General features: G+C 34.8%; 1 protein-coding gene across 1 annotated transcript; it reads right to left on the bottom strand.

Moving 5' to 3' along the window:
* Window positions 1-13,578: 13,578 nt before the first annotated feature.
* On the bottom strand, window positions 13,579-14,191 carry LOC138339693 (uncharacterized). The gene is made up of 3 exons (XM_069291594.1): window positions 14,110-14,191; window positions 13,913-14,057; window positions 13,579-13,813 (listed from the first exon to the last, which is right to left on the bottom strand). Exons 1-3 carry the CDS (start codon window positions 14,189-14,191, stop codon window positions 13,579-13,581), a joined length of 462 nt encoding a protein of 153 aa, XP_069147695.1.
* Between the last annotated feature and the right edge of the window lie 15 nt (window positions 14,192-14,206).

Genomic DNA, 14,206 nt, shown 5'->3' with positions numbered 1-14,206 from the left:
ATACCACAAGGATATACACGCATTTCATACACTTAACAAGAGTTTAGAAATCCACTTGCCTCAATTTATCGAACAATCACTTCGGGACTTTAGCCTTCCTCCTTTGTTGTACTTTCAAATCAATACAATCTATTCAAATCAATAACCACAATAAGAGTTCAAATCTTACAACACTCATATTACTATTTATTTAACTTTGACCCAACAATTTATCCAAATTTATAATAAAGTTTCTCAATCCTGATTCTAACTAATATGTCAAATCTCATATTTCTTAAATTTCAAGTCAAGAGTTAAGTCATAATTTCTCCAAACACTACAACCCTAATAGTTTCCATATAATATAATTGTCCAATTATTATCCCAAAATGCCTATTGACGGCATATCAATATTCCATTGGAAATCTTGACATACTTTCAAAGGGAACACCATCAATAATTTCAAAAAAAAAAACCCAATTACATATCTATAACTAGTTATGACACTATCACTTTGACAAATTTCATAATAATTATAAGAAGATTTAAAGAAAATTAAACCCCAACAAATTTTCAGAATCTATATGTCACACATTAAATACCTATATATTTAGTACCCACCCATTACCATTAACTTTCAAAACAAACTCACAAATCCTTTTTTCTTTACAAATCTAGAGTAACCCACTTCGATTTCCTATCTAACTCTTAACGAATTAAAAGAATTAATCAACATAAAACTTATCTTTTATACATGTATTGTTTCATCCACCAACAATAATAATTTATTTAATACCCTCTAGTCCATAATTATATGTAAATAACATGTGCATATATGTACACGAAATCAAAAACTAGTTTAACATATTAGTGTAAATTATACACGTTTTAACTTTAAAATCTACTCCTAATTACATTAAAAACTTAATAGAAAGGATGGAAATAATTACCTTGACGCCTTGAGATGAAAATTATGATTTTGCTCCTCCTTTTTTTTCGTTTCTTTTCTCCTTTTCTTTTCTTTTCTTCTCTGCGCATTTCTTTCTATTTTTTTTTCATAGGAGCCGTCACAGGCATTAGAAGTTTAGGGCACTTTGCCCTTTTTTTCTTTTTATTTTATTTTATTTATTTAATTTATTTAATTTCCTTTTTATTTTTTTTATTTTTTTCCCATTATCATTAGCAACAAAATAAGTCATATAAATTAATTATAAAATCTACTAAAAAGGTTAATATAAAAATAATGGTTGAAATTTCTAAAACGAATAAGAGGGACGTTACAAACATTTTACCTCTAAAACGTGATATGAGATAACGAAGTATGAAATGTTATTGTCTGTTTGCTCCGTGAACTTTTACTTTTTTCCCATAATTTTTTTAAAAATAAAATAAAGCATAAACATTACTGTGAACCACATTTATATTAGTTTTGTAAAAAAATTTAAAAACATACTACTTGGTGAATTGATTTATACAATGGCTTATTTTGATAAAAAAAAATCAGAATTGCGTGATATTTAAAAAGTATTACACGATAAGATTGATTTGAAAAATAATACTTTTTCATCTCATTTTGTTTGTTTTACATTTTTTTAGTCGTTCAAAAAGAAAATAATTTTTTCCATTTTGAGAATTCTTTAGTTTCAATTTTCATACAAAATGTTAAAGAATATAAACATATCTTTATTTTTAAATTATTTTTTTTAAAAAAAATAACTACTTATTATGTACAAGACGTCTCATATAAAAAATGGACAAACAAATCGAAGCGAGTGTTTGACCCCAAGTTCTAACATATTCTTGGCAAATCATATCTATGTAAAGTTTTTGATGAAGATTTACCATGTGTTTGGTCCCAAAATTTTCTAAAAATATAATTTATACCCATAAGTTTTAAAAATTATTTAAAATATCCATATATTTAAAGTATCATTATATAACGAATATGTTCAATTAAAAATAACCTTATAAGATAATTGATAATAATCAACAATAACAAAATAACAATATAGACAATAAAATACATTAATCACATAGTCAAACTTGTCACTGATTCAATTATAATTATAACCCACTAGACACAAATTTTTCTTCTTTCTCAATTCTATGAATCAAAATACAACTCAAACTTTTTCCGTAAGTTTGGAGTAATTTTTAAAGGGAAAATTGCCTGGTTAAGCAAACTTATAATACTTACTCATCATAGCTATAATTTGGTATAACTAGCTCTCACGATTAATAATAATCATTAATTACTGGGCTGACTTTCCGTAGTATAAATAGTCATGTTTGTATAAGTCGTCACGTTTGTATAATTCGCCACATTTATATATTTCACAACTAAAATTTAACACTCGAAAAGTCTATGACTTGGTCTAGAGCCTCACTAGATAAACTAAGCATAAACAAAATTGATAAACTCAATTAGGAAGTGTTAGTCAAAATGTCAAGAAACGAACATGACGTGTGATGATTTTAGAAAGTTGAGCTAGTGTGCCTTGATACATATGTTTCAAAGGATTTTAAGAGTTGAAATTTAGTCAAATTTGGTAGAAAGGTGTTAAACACATAGTAAAGTGTGCTTTAAGTCAAAACATCCGGGTATGACTCCCAAGGACCATCCTAAGGGTCCTTGAGTAGGACCTTTGCATTTGACCCTAAAAGTTATCTTTGGACAGTGACAGTCGATAAACCAAACAACGAGTTGTAGATGGTTCAACGACCCATCGATGGTGGTCATTGGTGAAGACTTATACATTTTCCAAAAATGGACAAAAAATGGACTCTCTGACCAGAACCACGAACGACCAATATGGCGCTGTGGTTTGGTCAACGAATCGTAGAAGGGGTTCCATAGTTGAAACCCCACTTCATTGTCTACTTCTCTGTTAAGGAGGTTTAGAATTTTTTTTAATTAATTAATGGTTTGGGAAGGTTTTAATTAGTTAATTAGGACTATATAATCCATCCTAAGTCATTAACTAACTTAACACCTCATAATTTCCCCAAACCCAAATCACTCCAACTTTTCTCTAGTTTATCACTCCCCAAACTCAAACCTCCATTGAAGGAACTCTTGATATTCAAGAAGAGAATGAATTATCAAAGGAATCCATCTCAAATTCGTGGCGAAATCATCCTCAAGGTATGGTTTGTTTCACTTTGGGGATCCTTTCCACAAGAGGCTGCTTCAACTATGGTTTTCAAACTTCCTTATGACTAGGGTTGCAATCTAGACATGGGTCCTCTTTTAAAAAATAAATTGTTACTCAATTATGATGAATTATGGTCTTTTATCATTGTTTAACTAAGTATTGATTCCTAACTGTTAGTAATCACTAGGGATTTTCCCTTGGACCCTTATTCTTTCCTAAACCCATCATATCTTGAAATTCTATGAAAATTATAGGGGATGAGGAGTATGTAAATTTGTAGAATGATAATCTATGCATTACTTCTTGACTTTACCTTGTTTATGTATTGATTATGAATTCTTTGGTAATTGAAGTATGAAGACAATGAAAGGGCAAAAAGGTATGAAGATTGATTCGTCTTGAATTCAATTATGAAATATGAGTTAATTAAATAGTAATGCTCTTATGTCTAATGTGTGGTTGTGATGTTGATAAAAAGTATTCCTCACCCTTAACCCTAGACAATTGAATTAGCTATGAAGTATGTATGCATGTTATGATATGATTATTATATGATTGAAAGTATTTCCTCATGATTATAATAGAGTGTTGAGTGAAAGGCTTAATCACTTGTATGTGGTTTCTAAAGTGAAAGGATAGTTCTCACTTATGAATACCTATGAGCTATTATGATGATATCTTTACATAAGGGTCTAGAAGAGACTAATGTGAACTTGTATGATAAGTATGATTACTACTAAACGGAATAAATACTTAGCATCGAAAGGGCATGTAAATGAGATGAGGGTCTCACGTTTGGTAATTCTGACTCCCCACATGGGTTTCCTCACGTTTAGTAAGTACGTATTCCAAGATATATGTTGTCTCATGAGATAGAAACCTCCATGTATAGCAATTCAAGGTTTCTAGTAACAATCTCCTTGACCCTTAACTATGTGTCCACATAGAACTCTAGTTTAGTGGATCCACATAGATGGCTACGTATGAAAGGTTACACCTTAGGCAAGTGTTAACCCTCTCTTTTGCGTGTGGGAGTAGAACACAAGATTCCATGTAGCTCACATAGTCTAATGTCGGTTATTGAAATTCTTTCACTAATGTAAAAGTAAATGAACAAGTTAAGTACATAAACTCTTATTAGTGCTTTTCTTAAAGGTTGCTACATAGTGTGAGGGAGGTTATGAGACTTTTCTTACACATTGCACATGTGGATCCTAAGGGATCGTTTTGGTAGTGTTCTTTTATGATTAAGTTGATTACATATTATGTATGTCAAGTTATCTATGATCTTATGAATCCAGCATGTTATTAAGAATATGAGGTTATGTTGTATGCATGCAGCAGGTGATTTAATGTGATACTTAGTTTTGAATAGGATTATGGGGTTCTATTCTTGGCAATGCACAAGTATTGCTTGGGTTGCTTATATCTTGGGTTAATATCATGTTGGGTTTACTTATGATGTTTCCTTGTATGTTTATTTGATACTAAGCATGGTTTTGACTAAATTGCGCCTTTAATCATGCATTGAATTATTTTATGCGTAGGCTCCATACTTAGTACATGTGATTTTTATAACCCATATTTCTTTCCCTTATTCCCAAACAATTAGGTTCCAACCATTGAAGAGTTTCTATGCCATTTGCAAGGAAGACTTAGACATTTTCCCAGGTTGTTGGTGAATGCTCAAGTCCGAGGATGGTGCCACTTATTTATCTTTATTAGTATTGGATATGTCTAAGACAATTGTTCCTTTCCTTATCTTTTGGAGACTTTGTTGTAAGCCTATATGTGACATATTATATAGTATAAGGGCTATGCCTAAATTCTTATGTTCTATGATAGATGGTTTATATGTGAGACAATTATTAAATAACTTCTTAATATGAGTTGACTATATTGCCTCAACAAGAAGTCTATGTACACTTCATAAAGAGAAGTATATGTAAACTCCAAATACGATAAGCGAGAAGTCTAAGTATACTTCACTATGTAAAAGTTTTTGTAATTTTCTGCATTTTCTAAGTATGATATGAGATAATGTATGCTAGGTGATAGTTTAACTCCTCTTCGAGGACGAAGACAACAGTTACGTTTAGGGGGTGCTCCCCGATCAGTACAAAACTTGGTATCAAAGCCGAGGTTGAATAATGTTAGGATTGTTATCTCACTAAACCCCGTCTATGTAGAGTCTTATTCATAATTGTGAAGTGCGCCACACTTATGAATTAAAGGCTATGTAATGCTTAGGAAATTTTCACCTAGTTGTTATTCTTGAAGTTATGCTTCTAGAGTCTTAACTCTACGTGTCCTTAATTTCTAATACATTTCTTGTGCTTATAAGTAATGAATTCAAGAAAGAACAATGCTCGAAGGGCTGAAGAGGAGAATGTGAAAGAGGCGGTTTCCCCTCATGTTTCTCATAATCCCAAGTTCCTATTGAATTAGGGGCTATGTCTAATGTTGAGATAAAGGCACCATTCATAGCTTGAATCAAGTGTTGGCTACTCAAGTTTCTAGGGATGCTAGGCTTCAAGTAAACCCCAATGCTAGCACCACCGCATCAAGGATAAGGGATTTTACAAGGATGAGTCCCCCTACTTATTTTGGATTGAAAGTGGAGGAGGACCCGCAGGGGTTCATTAATGAAGTTTCAAGGTACTAGATGCTATGGGAGTGTCTTCTCAAGAAAAGGCGTAAGTAGCCGCCTACCTACTCAAGGATGTGGCTCAAGTTTGGTATGAGCAATGGAAGGATGAGAGGTCGGTTAGAGAAGGACGAATTACTTGCGAGCTTTCAAGACAACTTTCCTTGATAGTTTCTTTCCCTTAGAAATAAGGGTGAGGAAAATGCAAGAATTCATCAAGCTTCGCCAAGGGGGCATGAGTGTGAAGGAGTATAGCCTCAAGTTCACCCAACTATCCTAGTATGCTTTCACTATTATGGCAGATTCTAGGGCTAAGATGAACAAATTTGTTATGGGGATATTCGATCTTGTGGTTAATGAATGTAGGGCGGCTATGTTGATTCATAGCATGGACATCTCTCATTTTATGGTTTATGCCGAACAAATTGAGGAGCAAAAACTTAATCAAGTTTTTAAGGAATTAAAGAAGACAAGGGCCAAAGATGAAAATTCTTCTAAATGCAAGATAAGTCAATGTTCAAGAAGAGGTTCCAAAATCAAAAACCTTCTACCACCCCAAGGATCAACAAAGGTAGGTTATAGATGCTTAAAGAATGTCTTGAATGGTGAAGAGTTTGATAAATGATTCCCAAGCTCAATGAAAGGAATCCTTAAGTCCAAGGATCTCCTATGTTAAATAGTTACTGTAAAGTGTTTAAATATTGTACTTACGATTTTGTCTTAAGGGTCGTGTCCCTAATGTATTCTAATGTTGTGTGAGTCTAAGATGGTAAAGAGAATTAAGGTCTAAGTATTTAATATGATATTATATATATATATATATATATATATATATATATATATATATATATATATATATATATATATATATATATATATAAAGTAAAGTTTCTAGCATATGATGTGTTATGAAAAGTTTAAATTTTCCGCTAAATTTACTGTGTCAATGTGATAAAAAATAACTATGGGCTTGTATAATATCTCTAAAAGGTCAAGTATGCCATGTTACTTTAAGGGGGTTCTACCCGGATGTGACAAATGTGGGTCTACACCCAAGCCTCAAGAGGGGAAAGGTAGTGGTCCCTATGTTGAGAATCCTAATTGTTTTAAGTGTGGTAGAAATCATGATGACAAATGTTTAGTTGGCACGGGAAATTGCTATAGTTATGGTAAGAGTGACCACATAAAGAGGGATTGTCCTATGATGAAGGCTCAAGGAAGAGAAAATACTCAAGCACAAACAAGTCTCCTAATCTTGATACTGCTAAGAAGAATCACTTCTATGCTTTCCTCTCTAGGGGTGATCAAGAGGAGTCTCTTAATGTTGTCATCGGTATGTTACAAGCGTTCTTCATTAATGACTATGATTTATTAGATCCCAGTGCTATTCTATAATTTATAACTCCTTTAGTAGCTAGTAGCTAGAAAGCTTAATGTGTTACTCGATGTTATAATTGAACCTTTTTCGGTTAATACCCTGGTGGGTTACTCAGTTGTTGCTAAAAGATTCAACAGGAGTTGTCCCATAGTATTGCCCAATAGAGTTACTTCGGTCGATTTTATAGAGCTTGATATGTTGGACTTTGATCATATTGGGGATGGATTAGTTACATGTTTTTTTTACATCCATTGATTATAGGACAAGGGTAATGAAGTTCCAATTTCCTAATGAATCAATCTTAGAATGGTTTGTGTCTAAAGGTTTGTAAGATAATCACTAAGGGGTGTCTTTACCATGTTTTCCGGGTCAAGGTACTTGAATCCGAGATTCCTCCATTAGAGTCAGTACCCGTAGTGAGGAATTCTCGGAAGTCTTCCCCAATGACTTGCTTGGAGTTCCTCCTGAACAGAAATAGACTTTGGCATAGACTTATTGTCGAATAAAAAACATATTTCAATCCCTCTATACTGGATGGCTCCAACTAAGTTGCAAGAACTAAAGCTTCAACTCAAAGATTTACTCGACAAAGGTTTCATAAGACCTTGTATGTCTCCTTTGGGAACTCCGGTGTTGTTTGTAAAGAAGAAGGATGAATCCCTTAGGATGTGTATTGATTATCATCAACTAAATAATGTTACCATAAAGAACAAGTATCGTCTCCCTAGGATCAACGATTTCTTTGATCAACTCCGAGGTGCAAACTAATTTTCAAAAATTGACTTGAGGTTGGGGTATCACCAACTTAGGGTAAAAGGTGATGACATACAATGGCATTCCGAACTAGGTATGGTCTCTAAAAGTTCATAATTATGTCTTCTGCTCTAACTAATATCACGATGACTTTTATTGACCTTATGAATAGAGTGTTCCGAGATACCTTGACTGCTTTGTAATTTTCTTCATTAATGATATCTTGGTATATTCTAAGAGTGAGGATAAGCATATGGACCATTTGGAGGTGGTATTGCAAGTCCTCAAGGAACACAAACTCTTTGCTAAATATAGTAAGTGTAAATTTTGGTTGATATATGTTGCTTTTCTTGGTCACATTGTTCAAGTTAGGGTATAGAGTTCGATCCGAAGAAAACAGAAGCAATTAACAATTGGCCTAGACCCTTGACTCCAACCGATATTTGAAGTTTCTTGGGTTTAGCGGGGTATTATAAGAGATTTGTTGATGGGTTCGCATCAATTGCTTCTCTTTTGAAATCCTTGACCCAAAAGAAAGTTAAGTTTGAGTTGTCGAAAGCTTGTGAAAGAAGTTTTGAAGATTTGAAAGATAAGCTTACCTCCGCTCTGATGTTGACCTTACTGGAGGATACCCAAGGGTTCGTAGTGTATTGTAACACTTCTCAAGTAGGTTTGGGTTGTATCCTTACGCAACATGGTAAGGTGATGGCTTATGCCTCTAGACAACTCAAGGTGCACTAGAAGAACTATCCAATTCATGACCTTGAATTAGCTGCCACAATGTTTGTAGTGTCCATGTAGATGTATTTACCAACCACAAAAGCCTTCAATATGTGTTCACTCAAAAAGAGTTGAATCTCCAAAAAGAAGGTGGTCGGAACTCTTGAAATATTATGACATGAATGTTCTCTACCATCCGACAAGGCCAATATGGTGGCAGACACTCTAAGTCGAATGTCAATGGGTAGTGTAGCCCATATTTCCAATGATAAGAAAGAGATGGTTAAAGAGGTGTATAGATTGGTACGATTGGGTATTTGGTTGGAAGATTCTCCAAAGAGAGGTTCCATGGTTCATCATAGCTGCGAATCATCTTTAGAGGTTGAGGTGAAGTTTAAGAAACATCTTGATCCTCTATTAATGGAATTGAAGGAATCGGTTTATTTAGCAAGTTTAATAAGTCATTCTACCGATGGGGGATACGGTACTTAGGTACCAAGGTAGATTGTGTGTACTAGATGTGGATAGTCTAAGGGGACAAATTTTGGAAGAGGCCCATGGTTCCCGATATTCCATTCATGCGGGTGCCACCAAAATGTATCGTGATCTTCAAGAGGTCTATTGGTGGCAAGGTATAAAAAGGGACATAGCGGAGTTTGTGGATAAATGTCCTAATTGCCAATAAATCAAGGTCAAATATCAAATTTTGGGAGGTTTGACTCAAGTGATGAATGTTCCTACTTGGAAGTGGGAAGATATCAATATGGATTTTGTAGTGGTTTTCCTCGGACTCGTAGGCAAAAATGATTCAATATGGGTGATTGTTGATAGATTGACGAAATCTGTGCACTTTATTCCAGTCAAATCCACTTATTCGACAGAGTTTATGCTCAATTGTACCTTAATGAGATTGTGAGTTTGCATGGGATCCTTTTGTCCATCATTTCAGATAAAGGTGCCCAATTGACTTCTCATTTTTGGAGGTCTTTTTAAAAAGGGCTAAGTACTCAAGTGAAACTTAGCACTGCTTTTCATCCTAAAACGAATGGTCAAATGGATCGTACCATAAAAACCCTAGAAGACCTGTTAAGAGCTTGTGTTATCGACTTCAAGGGTAATTAGGATGATCAACTACCGTTGATTAAGTTCATCTATAATAATAGCTACATTCGAGTATTTCCATGACACCTTTTAAAGCACTCTATGGTAGGAGATGTAGGTCTCCAATAGGGTGGTTTGAGGTAGGAGAGTCTTCACTCCTTCGTCTCGAGATAAGATAAGGTTTGGATGATAAATTATAAATTGAAAACGGCCTATAGTTGAAAAATCATATGCCAACAATCAAGGAGAGACCTTGAATTTGAAATAGATGATAGGGTTTACTTGAAGTGTCACCCATGAAAGGGGTGATGAGATTAACAAAAAGGGGAAGCTTAGTCCCAGATATGTGGGCCCTTATAAAATAGTGAAACGGGTCGGGAATGTTGCTTATGAGTTGAAGTTACCAAGTGAAGTAGCCCTGGTTCACCCCATATTTCAAGTATCTATGCTCAAGAAATGTATTGGCAACCCGGTGTCCATTCTCCCTATTGAAGGGTTAGGAGTGAATGAGAATCTTTCTTATTAAGAGGTTTTAGTTGAGATCCTCGTCAAGTCAAAAGTTTGAGGAATAATGAGGTGGCCTCCATAAAAGTTCTATGGATAAACCATCTAGTTGAGGGTGCAACATGGAATGCCGAGGCCGACATAAAGTCCATCTACCCTTATCTCTTTTCTCATATTCCTAGTCAAAGTTGAGGTTAGTAGTTCCTCTCAAGATAAAAATCTTGAATAATATGAAATTGCCTTGTTTTTCTAAGTATGTGCATAGCTTGGTAAAGGTTCATGTTGAAAATGAGTTTTCATGAAAAATGTTCTCTTGTTAACTTGCACTTGTATCTATGTGTGTAGTTTTCTTTATGAGCATTGTGGTAAGCATGTTGATTGCATGGTGATTCTTGATGTTCATATTAAGAAGGTAGTTCATAATTATGTGATATGAAGTATTGAGTTCTTATATGTGATAAATTATGAATTGACTTGCTATGTGTAATGTCATGTTATATGTTGAATGGAGTTGTGAAGTACTCATATGAACTATGACTCATTATGAATTATTGTTGTTGTTGGTTGGGCTGCTAGTATTGAGTCTTTCCTCTCCCAAGAAAATTTTTTATGTGTCATTTGGGGACGAATATTCCTAAGGGGGGAATAATGTAACACTCTGAAAGTCCACGACTTAGTCCATGACTTACCCTTAACTATGTCGTAGGACTCTAGCTTAGTGGATCCACCTAGATAGCTATGTATGAAAGTTTACACCTTAGGCAAGTGTTAACCTTATCTTTTGGGTGTGGGTGTAGCACACCGGATTCCATGTAGCTCACATGGTCTAATGTCGGTTATTGCAATCATTTCCCTAATGTAAAAGTAAATGAACAAGTTAAGTAATAAACTCTTATTAGGGTTTTTTTCAAAGGTTGCTACATAGTGTGAGGGAGGGTATGAGACTTCTCTTACACATTGAACATGTGGGATCCTAATGGATGGTTCTAGTAGTGTTCTTTTATGATTCAGTTGATTAAATGTTATGTATGTCAAGTTATATATGATCTTATGAATCAAGCATGTTATGAAGAAATATGAGGTTATGTTGTATGCATGAAGTAGGTGACTTAATGTGATACTTAGCTTTGGATAGGGTTATGGATTTCTATTCTTGGCATTGCACAAGTATTGTTTGGGCTGCTTATAGGTAGGCTTAGTATCATGTTGGGTTGACTTATGATGTTTCCTTGTATGTTTATTTGATACTAAGCATGGATTTGACTAAATTGTCCTTTTTTTCATGCACTGATGATTTTATGCATAGGAGTCATACTTAGTACATGTGGTTTGTACAAACCCATATTTTTTTCCCTTTTCCCAAACAAAGTAGGTTCCGACCATTTAAGAGCTTCTAGGCTATTTGCAAGGAAGACTTCGACCTTTACCCAAGTTGTTGGTGAGTCCTCAAGTCCGAGGATGTTGCCACTTATCTAGCTTGATTAGTATTGGATATGTCTAAGACAATTGTTTCTTTCCGTATCTTTTTGAGACTTTGTTGTAAGCCTATATGTGGCATATTATACTAGTGTTAGGGCTATGCCCAAATTCTTATGTTCTATGATCGATAGTTTATATGTGAGACAATCATTAGACTTTTTAATATGAATTGTCTATATTGAGAAGTCTATGTACACTTTATAAAAGAGGAGTCTATATAAACTCCATATACGATAAGCGAGAAGTCTAAGTATACTTCACTATGTAAAAGTTCTTTTTATTTTCAGTATTTTTCTACCTATGATATGTGAGGATGTATGCTAAGGGCTAGTCTAAGTCCTCTTCGAGGACGAAGACGCTGGTTACGTCTAGGCAGTGCTCCCCGGTCGTGACAAAATTTTTCTCCATTTGATTTGTATTTATATACAATGATTTATATATGTATATGACAATAATTTCCTTTTTTTCATTTTTGTCACCATATACATTTAGGGGTCGTTTGGTAGAGTGTATAAGAATAATGTTAAATATAGTGTATTAGTAATGCTTGCATTAACAATGCATGTATTAGTTATGCTTGCATTACTTATTCATAGATTATTTTTATGTATTGTTTGGTTTGATTCATTAAAAAATAGCATGCATAAAATAAAAAATTTAATTTACAAATATACCCTCCACTATTATAGTAAAAAATATGTAAAAAGGATTTTTGAGGGACAATTGCTAATGCATGCAATAAAACCATTTATTACTAATATCTAGAAATCCGTGGTATTAGCAATACACGTTAATACAAAATAGAGTGAATAACTAATGCAAGCATTAGTTATACATAGGTTGGAAAAGAGCACCAAACAAGATATTAGCAATACATAAGGTTAATGCATGTATTATTTTTCCTAATACACTCTATCAAATGACCTTGATTTTTTTGTGTATAACTTTTTAAAGTTTGTATAAATGTGTGATTTTCACATTTTGTATAATATAATTTATATAATGTAATTTGTATAATTGTTTAAAGTTCATATGTTTATGTTTGTGAAAATGCATAAGTACCCCCTTCTCCCCAACCTATGCCTGAAATCCTAGAGGCACACTTATACTTTACTAAGGTCCTATTACCCCTCTGAACTTATTTTATAAATGATTTTCTACCCCTTTTCAACCTACGTGGCACTAGTTTGAAAAAAAATGTCAACACGCATTGGGCCCACTAGGTAGTGCCACGTAGGCCGAAAAGGGGTAGAAAATTATTTATAAAATAAGTTCGGGGGGTAATAAGACCTTAGTATAGTATCGATGTGTCTCTGAGATTTCGGGTATAGGTTGAGGGGGTACTTGTGCATTTTCCCTTTATATTACTCAATTATACAAAAATACGTGAATTATACAAACGTAGCATTGGATTATACAAATGAGATGCGCATTATACAAATTATTACCCTCTCCTGCTCGCCTCTCTCTTCCCTCTCCCAATCTCGCTCTCCTCTTTCTTCGAAGTCCTGCTCACCTCTTTCCTAACTCGCTTGCTATATATACAAACGCATATGTATAATGTACAATTATCTAACCGATATACATATACAATTCACCTTCCTCCCATTCTCTGCCCTTTATCACTCGTCTCTCTCCTCCCTCTCTCAAATTCTGCTCACATCTCTCCTTCCTCTCCCAATCTCACTCTTCGCTTTCTCCCAAATCCTGCTCACCTCTGTCGCCTCTCCCAACTCGCTTGTCATATATACAAATGCATATGTATAATGTACAATTATTTAACCGATATACATATACAATTCACCTCTATCCCATTTTCTGCCCTCTCTCACTCGCCTCTCTCCTCTTTCTCCCAATATCGCTCACCTCTCTCCTTCCTCTCCCAATCTCGCTCGCCTCTCTCCTTCCTCTCCCAATCTCGCTCGCCTCTCTCCTCCCTCTCTCACATTCCGCTCGCCTCTCAAATTCTTCTTGCCTCTCTCCTCCCTCTCCCAAATTCCGCTTGCCTCTCTCAAATTTCGCTCTCCTCCCCCTCCCAATCTCACTCTCCTCTTTCTCCTAAATCCTGCTCGCCTCTCTCCTCGCTCTCCCAGCTTGCTTGCCATATATAGAAATGCATCTGTAAAATGTACAATTATCTAACTGATATACATATACAATTCACCTCTTTCGCACTCTCTGCCCTCTCTTACTCACCTCTCTCTCCCTCTCTCAATCTCCCTCACCTCTCTCCCTCCTCTCTCAAATTTGGCTCGCCTCTCTTCTCCCTCTCCCAATCTCGCTCTCCCTTTTCTCCCAAATCCTGCCGCCTCTCTCCTCCCTCTCCCAATTCGCTTGCTATCTATACAAATGCATACGTATATTGTACAATTATCTAACCGATATACATATACAATTCACTTCTCTCCCACTCTCTGACCTCTCTCGCTCGCCTATCTCCTCCCTCTCATAATCTCGCTCGTCTCTCTCCTCCATCTCTCAAAATTCTGT

The sequence above is a fragment of the Solanum lycopersicum genome, chromosome 11, assembly GCF_036512215.1.
Source record: "Solanum lycopersicum chromosome 11, SLM_r2.1".
Taxonomy (NCBI): Eukaryota; Viridiplantae; Streptophyta; class Magnoliopsida; order Solanales; family Solanaceae; genus Solanum; species Solanum lycopersicum.
The sequence above is the reverse complement of the archived record's forward strand: the minus strand, read 5'-3'. Positions and strand labels throughout refer to the sequence as shown.

What these genes read in the sequence shown, in the direction of transcription:
- LOC138339693 (XM_069291594.1), bottom strand. Translation starts at nt 14,191, where the DNA reads ATGGAGGAGAGAGACGAGCGAGATTATGAGAGGGAGGAGATAGGCGAG. An exon ending in GAGTGGGAGAGAAGTGAATT is followed by an intron (nt 14,058 to 14,109) that starts GTATATGTATAT and finishes GCATTTGTATAG; the next exon opens with ATAGCAAGCGAATTGGGAGA. An exon ending in ATTGAGAGAGGGAGAGAGAG is followed by an intron (nt 13,814 to 13,912) that starts GTGAGTAAGAGA and finishes ATATATGGCAAG; the next exon opens with CAAGCTGGGAGAGCGAGGAG.